Source organism: Suncus etruscus, chromosome 3 (genome assembly GCF_024139225.1).
Source record: "Suncus etruscus isolate mSunEtr1 chromosome 3, mSunEtr1.pri.cur, whole genome shotgun sequence".
Lineage (NCBI taxonomy): Eukaryota > Metazoa > Chordata > Mammalia > Eulipotyphla > Soricidae > Suncus > Suncus etruscus.
The window spans coordinates 57,566,594-57,584,377 of NC_064850.1; the positions used below are offsets into that span (position 1 = coordinate 57,566,594).

Consider the following 17,784-nt stretch of genomic DNA (forward strand, 5'->3'; position numbering starts at 1 on the left):
CTCTGAAATTACTCATAGAAGGCTTAGGGGACCATCTAGGATGCCAAGGATGGAAACCAGGTTGGCCACATGTACAAATGCCCTACCCAGTGTGCTATTGCTCTGGCTCATTACATTTCCTTTTTTAGGGTTTTTTTTCTGGCCACAGCCAGTAAAGACTTACTCTTGACTCTGCACTCAGTAATTACTCCTGGCAATGCTCAGAAGACCATAGGGATGCCAGGGATCAAACTAAGGTTGTGAACATGCCAGGCAAATTCCCTCCATGCTATGTGATTTGTCCAACTCCCAATTTGAAAAAATTTAAACTTATTTAATAATATAATAAATTTAGAGTAAAGCTCTCATTTTAATAGTGGGCATATACTATGTGTCATTCAGTGTTTTAAGTGACTTGTACCTTAAAAATACCACTATTCTGGGGCCGGGCGGTGGCGCTAGACGTAAGGTGCCTGCCTTACCTGCGCTAGCCTAGGACGGACCGATCCCTCGGCGTCCCATATGGTCCCCCAAGCCAGGAGCGACTTCTGAGTGCATAGCCAGGAGTAACCCCTGGGCATCAAATGGGTGTGGCCCAAAACACCAAAAACCAAAAAAAAAAAAATACCACTATTCTCATTTTACACGAGAAAACTGAGGCAAGAGAAAACAGACCAAAAAGTTACATATTCATTAAGTGGCAATGCTAAGAGCTAAACACAAGCAACTACCTATTTTTACTTTTTGTTTGATCTTTTTATTTTTTTGGCCACATCAGTGATGCTCAGGGGTTACTCCTGGCTCTGTACTCAGAAATTACTTCTGGCAGGCTTGGGAGACCATAGAGAATGCCAGGAATTGAACCCAGGTTAGCCATCTGAAAGGCAAACGCCCTCACCACTGTACTATCATTTTGGCCCTCAACTACTTATTATTTTAAAAGATGGAATGAAGAGAGGAAGGCTAGTAAATATTTTCCCTGATAAAACATAACTAGAATTTTTTTTTGGGGGGGGGCCACACCCGGTGGTGCTCAGGGGTTACTCCTGGCTGTCTGCTCAGAAATAGCTCCTGGCAGGCACGGGGGACCGTATGGGACACCGGGATTCGAACCAACCACCTTTGGTCCTGGATCGGCTGCTTGCAAGGCAAACACTGCTGTGCTATCTCTCCGGGCCCATAACTAGAATTTTTTATTTAAAACTTGGGCCTCAGTGCCAGAGCGATAGCACTGTGGGTACCTGGGTATGCCATTTGCCTTGCACACAACAGACCTGGGATCTATTCCCAAAATCCCATATGGTCCCCCAAGCCTGCCAAGAGCAATTTCTGAGTGCAGAGTCAGCAGTAATCCCTGAGCACCGCTGGGTGTGGCTCCAAAACAAAACAAAGATAAAGTAGGAGCCAGAGTGGTGGCACAAGCAGTAGGGCATCTGCCTTGCACATACTAACCTAGGATGGACCAAGGTTCGATCCCTGGGTGTTCCATATGGTCACCCAAGCCAGGAGTGATTTCTAAGCAAATAGCCAGGAGTAACCCCTGAGTGTCAACGGGTGTGGCCCAAAAACCAAAAAAAGAAAAGAAAGTAAAACTTGGGCCTTGGGGAAGGGTAGGTGGCTCCACTTGCAGGGCACTTACTGTGCCTGCAGAAGAGCGTGTTCAGCCCTGAAGGACACCAGGAGTGGCTTTTGGGCACCACACTCACAGCTACCATCCCGAAACGAGGCCTACCAAAGAAGAAAGAGCCAAGCACCACGAACCTCGGCAAGCTGCCTCTGCAACTCCGCTATCTTCTGCTCGTAAATCATCTTTCTGTCAGACACAATAGCCATTAAGTTAAAGCGAATCTCACCTTCACTGTACCTTAAAAAAAAGAGGGGGGAAGAAAAAAAAAGAAGTTTATAATGCTATAAATGTAGAGATTTGTAAATATTAACCACTATAATTAAGATAACTGTGATAATCCACAACTCTCCTTCCTGGGTATATATAAATCTATCCTTTGACTCACAATAAAAATTGCCCTTGTAGAAAAGCACTTATATATGAAAAATAATTCAATTACAGCAACAAAAAAACCCCATAACATCCATCAAATATGCTTGCATATTTTAAATAACATTATCACCTCTTAAACATTTAAAATAACTCTTTTTGTTGTTTTCTTCTTAGTTTGATTGTTTCTGGGCCACACTTGGCTGTGCTCAGGGCTTACTCCTGGCTTATTCCTGGCAAGGTTTAAGGACTACATGAGGTGCTGGGGATGAAACCCTCATCAGCCTCATGCAAGGCAAGTGCACTACCTCTCTAGCTATCTCTCTAGCTCCCAATTTGAATACTTCCATCAGTTCTCAAAATGAAAATAAGCATTTCACTTAGGATCTTATAAAAATATACAAAGAGGCCGGAGAGATAGCATGGAGGTAAGGCATTTGCCTTGCATGCATAAGGACGGTGGTTTGAGTCCTGGCATCCCATATGGTCCCCCGAGCCTGCCAGGAGTGATTTCTGAGTGTAGAGCCAGGAGTAATCCCTGAGTGCTGCCGGGTGTGACCCAAAAATCAAAATACATGCACACACACACACACACACACACACACACACACACACACACACACACACAAAGAACCACAGGTATAAGGCCAATTATGCCTGTTTCTTTTTTGTTTTTTTTTTGTTTTTTGGGCCACACCTGGCGGTGCTGAGGGGTTACTGGCTGTCTGTTCAGAAATAGTTCCTGGCAGGCACAGGGAACTATATGAGACGGGGAACTATATGAGACACCGGGATTCGAACCAATCACCTTTGGTCCTGGATCGATTGCTTGCAAGGCAAACGCCACTGTGCTATCTCTCTGGGCCCTATGCCTGTTTCTTAAGGGTAACTGACTATATCCTCACCTTATATTTTTTCCCCAAGACTTGATCTAATGCAGGTTATTTATTTTAGTGGTGCTAAAGATTGGATACAGGGGCTCAAAAAAGCAAAGTCAGTGTTCTATCCCCAAGTATGGGAATTTTATGTGATGCTGGGAATCAAAGCTGGGTTGGCTTGATGCAAAGCAAGTGTCCAACCCACTGTACTATCTCTCCAGCCTCTTAAACATACAATTTCTTACCACGTGTTTCTAAAATTTTCAATGTTGTTTTTTTCCTTCTTTGACCTTGAAAATTTCACTGTATTACCTTGTTTACAACAGAGAGTGACTTTAGGAGAAAAAAAGTCACCAATAACCTATAGACAGTGACTAGGCAAATTAAGATATATGAGAACACAAACCTGATTCTACAGTAGTTCACTCATAAGTTTCTCTTACATATTTCTAGTCATTGAAAAGAATGTGACTGTTTTGAACTATAAAAATTGTTGTTTCTAAAACTGAACCAAGACAGGAAATTCGCACTGGTGAAGGTGGTAGATTGTATGACTATAACTCAATCAATACACAATTGCATCTGTGAAGAAAACACTGGGGTATGAACAACCTTAAAACCATGGTGTTTAAATTAAAAAAAAAAATTTTAAAGAAAGCCAGAAAAGTATAGAAAAAGCTACAGAAAAGTAGCTCCATAATAACTTTGGTGAATATTTCTCATCACACAGTAGTCAAACAAACCTGAAATAACACTCATTTTTTTTCTAATTCTAGTAAGTAAATGCTTATGCTTAAATTAATCTTCCTTGAATCCTTTCTTTGGCATAAATCAGTTTCACAAAATTGGCTAAATGATTGTGTTTAATATTTTCTTTTAAAATTGTCTTTAATTAAAATTAAAATAATGACTTTTAAATGATAGTGGGAATTATTTTGGTTAAAAGCATGTATGTAATATTTAAGTTGGTTTCTAAACTAATAATATTCATTTTTCTACCTAAATGCTAAATCACAGTAGTTAAAATTATTTCCAGAAAAGGTTTTATTCAACTGCTTATTGTACAAACTAAATGTACATAAATTGACCAAAATGATATATTATCTGACAATAAAAGAAATAGGGTTTTGCTCCCTTGTGCGGCTCGGGGGAGACAGGGTTTTCTGTGCGGCTTGGGTGAGAGTTTTGCTCCCTTGTGCGGCTTGGGGGAAACTTGGTTCCCTGTGCGGCTTGGGTGAGAGTTTTGCTCCCTTGTGCGGCTCGGGGGAGACAGGGCTGTGCGGCTTGGGTGAGAGTTTTGCTCCCTTGTGCGGCTCGGGGGAAACTTTGTTTCCTGTGTGGCTTGGGTGAGAGTTCCCTCCCTTGTGCGGCTCGGAGGAAACTTGGTTCCCTGTGCGGCTTGGGTGAGAGTTTTGCTCCCTTGTGCGACTCGGGGGAGACAGGGTTTTCTGTGCGGCTTGGGTGAGAGTTTTGCTCCCTTGTGCGGCTCGGGGGAGACAGGGTTTTCTGTGCAGCTTGGGTGAGAGTTTTGCTCCCTTGTGCGGCTCGGGGGAGACAGGGTTTTCTGTGCGGCTTGGGTGAGAGTTTTGCTCCCTTGTGCGGCTCGGGGGAGACAGGGCTGTGCGGCTTGGGTGAGAGTTTTGCTCCCTTGTGCGGCTCGGGGGAAACTTTGTTTCCTGTGTGGCTTGGGTGAGAGTTCCCTCCCTTGTGCGGCTCGGAGGAAACTTGGTTCCCTGTGCGGCTTGGGTGAGAGTTTTGCTCCCTTGTGCGACTCGGGGGAGACAGGGTTTTCTGTGCGGCTTGGGTGAGAGTTTTGCTCCCTTGTGCGGCTCGGGGGAGACAGGGTTTACTGTGCAGCTTGGGTGAGAGTTTTGCTCCCTTGTGCGGCTCGGGGGAGACAGGGTTTTCTGTGCGGCTTGGGTGAGAGTTTTGCTCCCTTGTGCGGCTTGGGGGAAACTTGGTTCCCTGTGCGGCTTGGGTGAGAGTTTTGCTCCCTTGTGCGGCTCGGGGGAAACTTTGTTTCCTGTGCGGCTTGGGTGAGAGTTTTGCTCCCTTGTGCGGCTTGGGGGAAACTTTGTTTCCTGTGTGGCTTGGGTGAGAGTTTTGCTCCCTTGTGCGGCTTGGGGGAAACTTGGTTCCCTGTGCGGCTTGGGTGAGAGTTTTGCTCCCTTGTGCGACTCGGGGGAGACAGGGTTTTCTGTGCGGCTTGGGTGAGAGTTTTGCTCCCTTGTGCGGCTCGGGGGAGACAGGGCTGTGCGGCTTGGGTGAGAGTTTTGCTCCCTTGTGCGGCTCGGGGGAAACTTTGTTTCCTGTGTGGCTTGGGTGAGAGTTCCCTCCCTTGTGCGGCTCGGAGGAAACTTGGTTCCCTGTGCGGCTTGGGTGAGAGTTTTGCTCCCTTGTGCGACTCGGGGGAGACAGGGTTTTCTGTGCGGCTTGGGTGAGAGTTTTGCTCCCTTGTGCGGCTCGGGGGAGACAGGGTTTACTGTGCAGCTTGGGTGAGAGTTTTGCTCCCTTGTGCGGCTCGGGGGAGACAGGGTTTTCTGTGCGGCTTGGGTGAGAGTTTTGCTCCCTTGTGCGGCTTGGGGGAAACTTGGTTCCCTGTGCGGCTTGGGTGAGAGTTTTGCTCCCTTGTGCGGCTCGGGGGAAACTTTGTTTCCTGTGCGGCTTGGGTGAGAGTTTTGCTCCCTTGTGCGGCTCGGAGGAAACTTTGTTTCCTGTGTGGCTTGGGTGAGAGTTCCCTCCCTTGTGCGGCTGGGAGGAAACTTGGTTCCCTGTGCGGCCTGGGTGAGAGTTTTGCTCCCTTGTGCGACTCGGGGGAGACAGGGTTTTCTGTGCGGCTTGGGTGAGAGTTTTGCTCCCTTGTGCGGCTCGGGGGAAACTTTGTTTCCTGTGCGGCTTGGGTGAGAGTTTTGCTCCCTTGTGCGGCTCGGGGGAAACTTTGTTTCCTGTGTGGCTTGGGTGAGAGTTCCCTCCCTTGTGCGGCTCGGAGGAAACTTGGTTCCCTGTGCGGCTTGGGTGAGAGTTTTGCTCCCTTGTGCGGCTCGGGGGAGACAGGGTTTTCTGTGCGGCTTGGGTGAGAGTTTTGCTCCCTTGTGCGGCTCGGAGGAAACTTGGTTCCCTGTGGGGCTTGGGTGAGAGTTTTGCTCCCTTGTGCGGCTCGGGGGAGACAGGGTTTTCTGTGCGGCTTGGGTGAGATTTTGCTCCCTTGTGCGACCTGGGGGAGACTTTGTTTCCTGTGCGGCTTGGGTGAGACTTTGTTTCCTTGTCGTCAGGACTGACTCCCCCCCCCCCCCCAGTGAGTCCCTTCCCCCGGGTGGGCGCCTGGAAAGGCAAGTTGAGCAACCGGAATAGTCGGGGGAGATAGGGCCAGCTATCTGGACTCTCAGGTGACCTAGAGCAATCCACCCCCTTGGGCCCTGGAGCGGATCAGGGACTCCCCAAGGGTGAGGGCAGAGCCTGAAAGGGTAGACTGAGGGAACTCCATCAAGGGAGGTTTGGAGGGGGCGGAAATCCATTGACTCCCAGAGAAAGGAGGGGGGATTGAGAGCTAGGCTCAACAGCGCCAGTAACCATTGTGGCCAGGAGTAGAACTGCACCGCTGACAGAAATAAGGAGCAGAAAAGGGAAAAGACCCACAGCAGGAAGGCTGAACTCTAGGAAGCAAAGGGGAGGAGAAAGGGCTAGGCTCAACAAACTCACCCAACAGGCCCCTCTAGAAACACCTTCAGGAAGGGGTCAAAGCAGGCCAAAAGTAGAAGCCACAGCACTCCAAAATACACCATTAAATACAAAGAACAATGCGTAAAGCAAGGAAATCGCTAATAACTGGAGACACCATGACAAACCCTATCAAATTTCCAAGTCCACCAAAACGCACAGATCCACGGGAAGAAGACCTAAAAGCTGTCATGAGGAAGGAAATGCAAGAATTAATAAAAGAATTGAAAGAAACCCTAGCAACCGAGTATAAGAAATCCATGGACGAACGAATCAGCCAAATTAAAGAAGAAATGTCAAAGAACATGAGAGATTCCATACAAAAAGAAGTGAAGGACTTAAAAGACAAAGTAGCAAGTCTTATGAGCAGAAACACAGAGTTGGAGAAGCACATCGAAGAACTCGAAGGAAAACTACAATCAAAAAATGATCAAGAAACCAACAAAGAAATAAAAGGCAAAGCACTGGAAGGAAAAATCCAATATCTAATGAACAAAGACAAAAGAAACAATCTAAGAATTGTGGGTATACCAGAAGGGGAGGAAATAGGGAAGGGGGAAGAACAGGTAGTCAGGGAGATAATAACAGAGAACTTCCCCACACTCTGGAAAGACACTTCAGGACAAATCCAGGAAGTCAAGAGAGTCCCTAATAAAATAGACCCTAATAAACCCACACCAAGACACATAATAATCCAAATGGCAAAAAACAAAGAGAAAGAGGAACTCCTAAAGGCAATAAGGGAGAAAAAAAACCTCAAGTACAAAGGAAAGGACATAAGAATCAAACCGGATCTTCCATTTGAAATAATTCAAGCAAGAAGACAGTGGAATGACATATTTACACGACTGAATGAAAGAAACTTCCAACCCAGGGTGCAATACCCAGCAAAACTATCATTCATATGGGAGGGCAGACTAAAAACATTCTCAAACATGAACGAACTTGAACTATTTGTGCAAACTAAGCCGATCCTAAGCGACTTACTCAGAGATGAATTACACAATCCAAACCCCCGATTGTAACAACAACCACTGCACACAATACAACTGCACAACAGTCCTCTCTATCAATAATTTCCCTAAATGTGAACGGACTAAACTCTCCATTTAAAAGACACATAGTAGAGAACTGGGTTAGGAAAAATAAACCGGACTTCTGCTGTCTGCAAGAAACACACCTACAGCTACAGGATAAGCACAGGCTTAGAATAAAAGGATGGAAAGTAATTATTCAGGCCAATGGAAAACAAAAAAGAGCAGGGACAGCCATTCTTATATCAGACCAAATTGTATTCAACCTCAAGAAAGTGATCAGAGACAAAGAGGGACACTACTTACTGATTAGGGGAACATTAGATCAAGAAACACTAACCCTGATCAATATCTATGCACCTAATGTAGAGTCAGCAAAATATGTGAGGCAACTACTGGCAAACCTGGAGAAACACATGAAGGGAAATGTGATAATAGTAGGGGACCTCAATACTCCACTATCACCACTGGACAGATCCACCAAACAGAAAAATAGCAAAGAAATAAGAGCTCTAAATGAAAAATTAGAAGATTTATGGCTAATAGATTTATATAGAGCCCTCCATCCCCAGAAAGCAGAATACACATTCTTCTCAAACCCACATGGAACCTTCTCCAGAATAGACCATGTATTAGGATACAAAGCCAACCTATATAAGACCACAAAGGTAAGGATCATAAGAAGTACCCTTTCAGATCACTATGCAACAGAGGTTAAAATTGATGTCAAGAAGAAGCAATGGAGGAAAACTAGTACCTGGAGATTAAACAACATCCTGCTCAACAACAGCTGGATCAAAGAACAACTCAAGGAAGAAATAAAAAGATTCCTTGAGACAAATGACAATGAAGAGACAACATGTCAAAATTTATGGGACACAGCAAAAGCAGTAATTAGGGGGAAACTCATAGCAATAGAGGCCTATGTCAAGAAACAGGAAAATAACAAAACCAACAGTTTAAAAGATCACCTCAAAGAATTGGAACAACAGCAACAGAGAAATCCAACCACAACCAGAAGGCAAGAAATAATAAAAACCAGAGCAGAAATAAACAACATCGAAACCAAGAAAACAATACAAAAAAATCAATGAGACCAGGAGTTGGTTTTTCGAAAAAATAAACAAGATAGACAAACCATTGGCAAAACTCACCAAAAAAAAGAGGGAAAACACCCAAATCAACAGGATCACAAATGAAAGGGGAGAGATTACAACAGAACCCCAAGAAATACAACATATCATGAGATCATACTATGAACAACTATACTCAACTAGGCTAGAGAACCCAGTAGAAATCGACAGATTCTTAGACAAACACCCTCTTCCAAGACTGGAAAAGGAAGATCTAGAAAGCCTAAACAGACCAATCACCTCAGAGGAAATTGAAGACGTAATAAAAAAACTCCCTAAGAACAAAAGCCCAGGCCCAGATGGATTTACAAGTGAATTCTATCAAACATTTCAAGAAGACTTACTACCACTTTTCCATAGGCTTTTCCAAACCATAGAAAAAACAGGAATCCTCCCCAACTCTTTTAATGAGGCTAATATCACACTCATTCCCAAAGAAGGCAAAGACACCAAATCACTCTGTATCTTGACTGTGGCCCTGTCAAGATTCTGACTCTATCTGGCACATGTTTTGCATGTTACCATTACAAAATAACGGGAACTGTAATTAAATGTGAATATATAATTATCTCAAAATAACTAGTTTAATTTTTTTTTTTGGTTCTTTGGTCACACCCAGCAGCGCTCAGGGATTACTCCTGGCTCTGCACTCAGAAATCATTCCTACTAGGCATGGGGGACAATATGGGATGCCTAGATTCAAACCACCATCCGTCCTGGATTGGCTGTGTGCAAAGCAAATGACCTACCATTGTGCTATCTCTCAAACTCCCAAGTTTAATTTTTAAAAGTCACACATGCTCAGGGTAAGGGAGACAGATCAAAGACTACACTAATGCTGGAGCCTGGGTTTCACTCCTGGTATCTCAATGTGTCCCCCCAACTGCTACACTATCAGGAGTGATCCCTCCACCCTCACTACTGCCAGTGTGGCCCAAAAACCAATAGAACAGAGGAAAACTCTACAAGATAATTTACGAAATCTCTTCCAACTTCACAAGGACTTTTATGTTCAACATCTCTAAAAGACAAACTGTCAAGTTACTGATGCAAAATTTAGGAATTTTCTGAAACACATTCCTGAATTAAATGAATTTCAATTAGTGAACTATGTTCAATAACATTGCAAAAAGAAAATGTTTAAGCTAATTTTATAAAAAAAAATAAAATAACAGAACTTCATGCCATTAAAGTTAGCTGAATATTTACTTTTGTATTCTTTTTTCTATTACTGGTCTCACTGCGCTGATCCAGTCATCTTGATTGCATGCACCTAGAAAGAAATTTTCAAACACTTAGATAAAAATCAACGGTTTCCCAAGTTCGGTGACAGTATCCTTTTATAGATACTTTAGCAAATTTTGAGACAGTATTAACTCTTTTAGTATAACAAAGCAAAACCTCATTTTTACAAATATTTTAGAAAACAGAAGGGGAAAGAACACCATCCTACTTACACAGACCCATGATTGCAGGTCATTCACAAATGACTGATAAACTGTCGTTAATACTCATATTCCAGGGGCTGAAAGGCGGCTCAAACAGTTGAGCAATGCCTGATCTCCCTGCTGTCTCTCATCCCACTTCAGTTTTGTCTGCAAAGAAAGGGACCCTCTGATCCCTTCCATCAAACAGCCAGTTGCCACCTCCAAAGTCTTCCCCCAAGCTATTTCTGCATCCCACCATAGGTCCTGATCTACCTGCTGTCTCTCATTCCATCTCAGGTTTGTCTGCACAGAAAGAGACTCCCCAGCCCCTTCCCATCAATCCTCCACTTCCCACACCCTGAAAACATTCATTTTAATTTATCTCAATTTATTTGAGTTATGTCTAGGCAAACTGGACCTAGCACTTCTTTCTCATAGAAAATATACATTCAATAGTCAGTTAAACAAACCAATGAATTAGTTAGCAATATTGTTATCATATTTAAATAACCTCGCAATGTTTAGGAAAATAACTTCTTTATTTTTTTTTTAAGTTTAATACTTTATTTATTTATTTTGGTTTTTGGGTCACACCAGGCAGCACTCAGGGATCACTCCTGGCAGGCTGGGGGACCATATGTGATGCCGGGAATCAAACCAGGTCACTCCCAAGTTGGCTGCATGCAAGATAAATGCCCTACCACTGTGCTATCTCTCCGGCCCATGTTTAGAAAAAAAACTTCTAAAGCAGATATACCTCTAGGCACCTTTTAGACAACCAATTCAATAGATCATTTTCTTAAAACACCTGAAACTCGAGCATTACAACCCACTAAATAGAAAGAATAGAAAAACTAAAGAAAACAACTGCAATTGGGGACATACAGAGAAGCCCTGGCAAATCTCAAAGCCCACCAAAACACCTGATGAGGACCTAAAATTAGCATTCAATGTTTTAACAACAGAAATCAAAGTCACTAGCCCACAAAATTAATCAATCTACAGATGAACAATTCAATCAACTCAAAGAACACTTCCAGAAGATGAGAGAATTCATACAAATGGAATTGAAGAAACTAAAAAACATGTTAGCAAAATAAAAAAGCATGTTAGCAGAATTACATAGGTGGGGACCGGCGAGGTGGCGCTAGAGGTAAGGTGTCTGCCTTGCGAGCACTAGCCAAGGAAAGATCGCAACCGCGGTTCGATCCCCGGTGTGCCATATGCTCCCCCCAAGCCAGGGGCAATTTCTGAGCGCTTAGCCGGGTGTGGCCCAAAAAACCAAAAAAAAAAAAAAAAAAAACATTACATAGGTGGAAAATCACATAAATGAACTTGAAGACAAATTATAAGCCAGTATTAATAAAGAAGTCAAAAAAGGAGAGACAAAACAATGGAAGAAAATGTAAGGTACTTAATGAACAAAGACAAAAGAAATAATCTACGAATTATAGGAATACAAGAAAGGGAAAACAACTAGTGAGGGAGATAATAGCACAGAACTTTCCCAATCTCTGGAAAGAGACTACTGTACAAATCTAAGAGGCAAAAAAAAGTGCCAAACAAAACAGACAGAACACCACCACAACAACAGTAATCCAAATGGCAAAAAACAAAGAGAGTGATAGACTCTTTAAAATAATAGAAATAAGGGAAAAGAAAAAGCTTAAGTAATAAAGAAGAAACATAAGAATCAAACCAGATCTCCCATATGAAACAATCCAGGGAAGAAAAGAGTGAAATGGACATATTCAAACTTCTGAATGAAAGTAGTAGTTTCAGGTTGAATGAAACCTAGAGTTCACTATCCAGCAAGCTTTTATATGGGAAGAATGGATAAAAGCATTCTTAGACAAAAATGAACTTGCTAACTTGGCGCTAACCAAACAGACTATAAATGAACTACTCAGTGATCAATTATATAAACCAAATACCCAGTTGTAAAAACAACAACCCTATACAATATAATGGTTCAACAACCCATTCTGTCAATAGTTTTCTTAAATGCCAACAGACTAAACTCTCACATTAAAAGGCACAGAGTAGCAGGTTGGATCAGGAAACAAAACCCAGCCATCTGCTGCCTATAGGAAACACATTTAAAATTTCAGGATAGACACAGGCTCAGAGTAAAAGAATGGAACAATAATACAAACCACTGGCAAATACAATAAAACTGGGACAGCCACATTGCATTCAACCTTAAGTAAGTACTTAGAGACAAGGATGGACAATATACCAAGAAGTACTAACTCTGATCAACATTTATGCACCAAATGTAGAGTCAGCAAAATATGTAAGGCTTTTGCACACAAACCTTGAGAAACAAAGTATGGGAGATTTCAACACAACACTGTAGCTACTGGATAGATCCACTAAGCAGAACATTAGCAAAGACAAAAGAGCCCTAAATAAGAAACTAGAAGAACTGGGACTAATGGATCTATACAGAGCCTTTCATCCTCAAGAAGCTGAAAGCACATTCTTCTCAAGTGCACATGGAACCTTCTCTAGGACAAACTACATTTTAACACACAACTCTAACTTACATAAATTCAAAAATATAAGAATTATACAAAGCAGACCACAATGCTCAGAGATCAAGGTAGAAATAAAAATTTTCCTTGAGACTAATGATAATGAAGAAACAAATTGGCAAAATCTATGGGACACAAGAAAAGATGTAATTGGGGAAAACTCAGCAATACAGGCTACATTAGGAAAGAAGAAAAAGACAAAACCAACAACCTAAAGGCATACCTTAAACATCTGGACAACCAACAGCAAAGGAACCCAAACACACTCAGAAGAAAAAAAAATAATAAAACCAGAGCAAAACTTAACAATATAGGAAAAAGAAAAACAATACAAAGAACTGATAAAACAAGGAGCTGATTTTTTGAAAGAATAAGCAAGATAGACAAACCATTGGCAAGACTCACAAGGGAAAATAAGGAAAAATACTCAAATAAATCAATCAGAAATCAAAGGGGAGCGATTACAACAGAACCCCAAGAGATCCAAGACATCATGAGAGCTTATTATGAACAACTGTAATCTGTTAAACTAGAGAACCTAGAAGAAATGGACATGTTTCTGGAAAAATATAATTTCCCAATTATAGAAAACCTAAACAGGCCAATCACAAGTAAGGAAACTGAAACAGTAATTTAAAAACTTGCCCAATAAGTCCAGACCAGAAGCGTTTACAGGTGACTTTTATCAAACATTCAGAGACGAGTTACTACTACCGATCCTTAGACTCTTCCAAAAGAAAAGACAGGAACCCTCCCTAATGCCGTCAATGAAGTTGTAACAAAGATATCACCAAGAAAGAAAACTACAGACCAATCTGACTGATGAATATTGAAGTGAAAATCCATAACAAAATCTTAACAAACGGCATCCAACAATACATCAAAAAAGATTATACTCCAGGACCAAAGGGGTCTCATCCCAGGGATGCAAGAAAGACAAATCAAGCAACATTAGACACTAAATCCGTAAAAGGAAGGATAAAAATCACATGATCATATCAGTCGATGCAGAGAAAGCATTTGAAAAAAAATCCATCACCTATTCATGATGAAAACCCTCAAACAAATAGGTGTGAAAGAAAACTTCCCCAAGATAGTAACAGCTATCTATAAAAAGCCCACAGCCAACATTATTCTTAATGACGAAAAACTGAAAGCATTTCCACTAAGGTCAGGTATGAGGCAAGGATTCCACAATCTCTATTCTTATTCATCATAGTATTAGAAGTTCTAGCTGTATGATAACAGTCATGTAAAGAACACCCCCCTTCACCAGTGCAAGGTTCCCACCACCAATTTCCCAGATCTCCCTCCTCGCCACCCCACCCACACCTGTACTCAAGACAGGCTACAATTATATTTGTAATCAGTGTTTAAATAAAGATAATTAAAAAAAAAAGTTCTAGGAATAGAAATAAGACAACAGAAATAAATCAAAGGAATCCAAATAGGAAAAGAGAAAGTCAAACTATCTCTATTTGCAGATGACATGATGACATTAAAGACACTAAGGAGTTCACAAAAAAGCTCCTAGACAATAAACCAATATAGCAAAGTTACTGGCTATCAAGTCAATGTATAGACAGCTGCATTCCTATATACAAATAACAACTCAAAGGAGAAAGAGACCAAAGAGTCTATCCCATTTAAAAGTGTCCAAAGTACCTAGGAATCAACCTAACAAGAAAGATGAGAGACCTATACTACAAAAACTTCAAAATATTTCAGATAGAAAGGCTAGAGAGAGCACAGTGGTATGGCATTTGCCTTGCATATGGCTGACCCAGAATGGACCCTGATTTTATCCCTAGCATCCCATATGATCCCTGAGCCTGCCAGGAGTGATTTCTGAGCTCAGAGCCAGGAGTAATCCCTGAGCACCACCAGGTGAGGCCCAAAAGCCTCCCCCACAAAAATTCATTCATATATATATATATCTTTCATGCATTGGAAGAATCAATATCATCAAAAAATGACCATCTTACCTAAATTACTATATATAGATTCAATGTAATTTCTATTAAAATTCAAGCAATATTCTTCAAGGACTTAGATCAATTGTAAAGTTTGTGTGGAACCAGAAGAGACGTAAGTTAGTCAAATCCATAGTGATAAACAATAAACCGGGAGGCATCTCATTACCTAACTTGAAGATCTATATAGTGATCAAAACAGCATGGTAGTGATACAGTAAAAAAATATGAGAAGGGTCCGGAGAGATAGCACAGTGGCGTTTGCCTTGCAAGCAGCCGATCCAGAACCAAAAGTGGTTGGTTCAAATCCCAGTGTCCCATATGGTCCCCTGTGCCTGCCAGGAGCTATTTATGAGCAGACAGCCAGGAGTAATCCCTGAGCACTGCCGGTGTGGCCCAAAAACCAAAAACCAAAAACCAAAAAAAAAAAAAAAAAATACGAGAAAAGAAAACCCAGCATGGTAATGGAACAAAGACAGACTTTCAGACCAATAGGTTAGAAAAGAATATCCAGTGACAAAATTTCAAGTATCTGGTCAACTACTCTTTGACAAAGGAGCCAAGAACTTGAAATGGAATAAAGACAATCTCTTTAACAAATGATATTGGAACAATATCAAAGATTGATCCATATCTCACTCCTTACACAAAAGTCAATGTAAAGTGGATTACATTGAGATTAGACCCGAATTGTTAAAGTTCACTGAGGAAAACATAAGCAGAATACTCCCAAGACTTAGACCTAAAAGAAGTCTTCAGTTCTAGGATGCCAATGGCAAGAGCTATAGTATCAAACTTGAATAAACGGGGAGACTACATCAAACTAAAAAGTTTCTGTATGGTAAAAGAAACACGAGCTAAAATTAGAGGACAGCTAACTGAATGGGAAAAATTGGGGGGGGGGAGAGGTTTTTTTTTAACTCTAACACATCAAATAAAGATATGCAAGTACTTACAAAGGTTAATTCCACAAATCCTAAAAACTCCCATCTAAAAATGGGGAGAGGAAATGAACAGACACTTCTCTGAGGAAGACCAACAGATGCCAACATATACATGAAAAAATGATCATCATCACTTATCATTTAGGGAAATCCAAATCAAGACAACAATGAGATATCATCTTAAATTAGTGAGGATGGTACATATCAAAAATATTGAGAATAATCTCTATTGGCGGGGATATGGTGAGAAAAGAACTCTCATCCACTTAGTGGGAAAACAGCCTGGTCCAATTCCTATGGAAAACAGTATGGAAGGTTCTCAAGAAACTCAAAATTGAACTACCATACAACCCAGCAATCCTTCTTTTGGGAATCTATCCTCAGGACAAAAAACATTCATTCAAAAGAATGTATGCCCACTGCTATTCACTACAGCACTCAGTACAATAGCCAAGACTTGGAATCAATCTAGATGTCTAACAATGAAGAGTGGATCGTGAAGATCCACATTGTATATATGGCACATATATACAATGAAATATTACATAGCTATAAGGAATGATGCAATCACACATTTTGCAGCTACATGGATGGAACTGGAAGATGTTATGTTAAATGAAGTCAGAAAAAGGATAAATACAGAATGATATCACTTATATGTGGTATTTGAATAACTGCATGAAGAAATTCAATAGTCTAAATGGGAGTTACCTTGACTATCCTTGGCACTAGAGTATAGTGCAAAAGAAAGAAACTAAGTGGAAGAAGAGAAACACAAATATGAAAGGATGGGGGCCAGGAACCAAGTGATCTCAGGTACACTGGAAGTGCTAAAAAAGGACAGAACTAAATATCCAAGCCAAAGGCAACAAAAATAGAATCAAGAGACCCAAACTTGGGGCCGGATCGATAGTGCAGTGGTAGGGTATTTGCCTTGCACACAGCTGACCCAGGAGGAACTTGGGTTCGATTCCCAGCATCCCATTTGGTTCCCCGAGCCAGGAGTAATTCTGAGCACATAACTAGGAGTAACCCCTGAGCATCACCAGGTGTGCCCAAAACAAATTAACAAAAAGACCCAAATTATAACAATCTAAACTTAAAATAGTCCTGTTATACTGGCAGGCTGAGGAACATGGGGTGGTGGGATGGGATGGGATACACTTAGGAAACATTGGTGGGGAGAGGTGGACACTGGTGGTAGGATTGGCCATAATTTATGTCTGAAACCCATTTATAAAGGACTTTGTGAATCACAAAGGTTTCAATAAAATTAAAATTAAAAAAAAAAATAAAGGGTTGAGGAGCCAGAGTGTTAGCACAGTGATAGGGCATATACCTTGCATGCAGCCAACACGGAATGGACCCTGGTTCAATTCCCACCATACCATAGGGTTCCCCCAAGCCTGCTAAGAGCTACCGTATTTTCTGGCATATAAGACGACCCCCCAGGGCCGGAGAGATAGCATGGAGGTTTCATGCATGGACCTTTCATGCAGAAGGTCCGTGGTTCGAATCCCGGCATCCCATATGGTCCCCCGTGCCTCCCAGGAGCGATTTCTGAGCATAGAGCCAGGAGTAACCCCTAAGCACTGCCGGGTGTGACCCAAAAACCAAAAACCAAAACAAGACGACCCCCTAATTTTGCAGTTAAAACATAGGTTTAGGTATATATTCGCTGTATCAGACAGAACGCTCCTGTGCTGCAACTGTATGTACCACAGTGAGCCAATCACAACAAGCAAAGGTTCAAAGGTTATACTGTAATAGACATCCTCTCTGACTCTGGCCAATCTGAGCAGGCTTTTTACAGTGTAGATTCGGGTGGAGAACATTGTCTAATTTGCATGCATAAAAAACGTGCTTGGATTGGCTGAGTTAGAGAGGCGGTCCGAGCAGCCTTGCAGTGATTGGACCCTTATCATAGGCACCTTTTCTGGCAATTCCCTGGTGGCGTCAGTTAATCTCCCCCACTACATGAACCAAACAACACCCCATCCTCGGACCCTAGCACTGAACCACCAACATGGTTAGCTGGGTTTTGCCAGAAGTGGCCCCCAGATCTCCTAAGTACTGTTTGGGAGCCCCCAAGAAAGAGATTTGGAAGCTCTGCGACCTGATTTTTTTTGTTTGTTTATTTCGTTTAGCACCATATTAAAACATTTT

The 17,784-nt window shown here is 41.9% G+C and overlaps 1 protein-coding gene across 2 annotated transcripts in view; it reads right to left on the minus strand.

Annotated features, from left to right (window-relative positions):
• The window catches only part of UCHL5 (ubiquitin C-terminal hydrolase L5), a 47,059-nt gene that overhangs the window by 11,436 nt on the left and 17,839 nt on the right, over nt 1–17,784 (minus strand). For both annotated transcript variants that reach the window (XM_049769735.1, XM_049769734.1), the window contains exons 7-8: nt 9,947–10,010; nt 1,741–1,843 (exon numbers count right to left, since the gene is read on the minus strand). In XM_049769735.1, the coding sequence (XP_049625692.1) occupies nt 1,741–1,843; nt 9,947–10,010 (167 nt within the window). The remainder of the gene's footprint in view (nt 1–1,740; nt 1,844–9,946; nt 10,011–17,784) is intronic.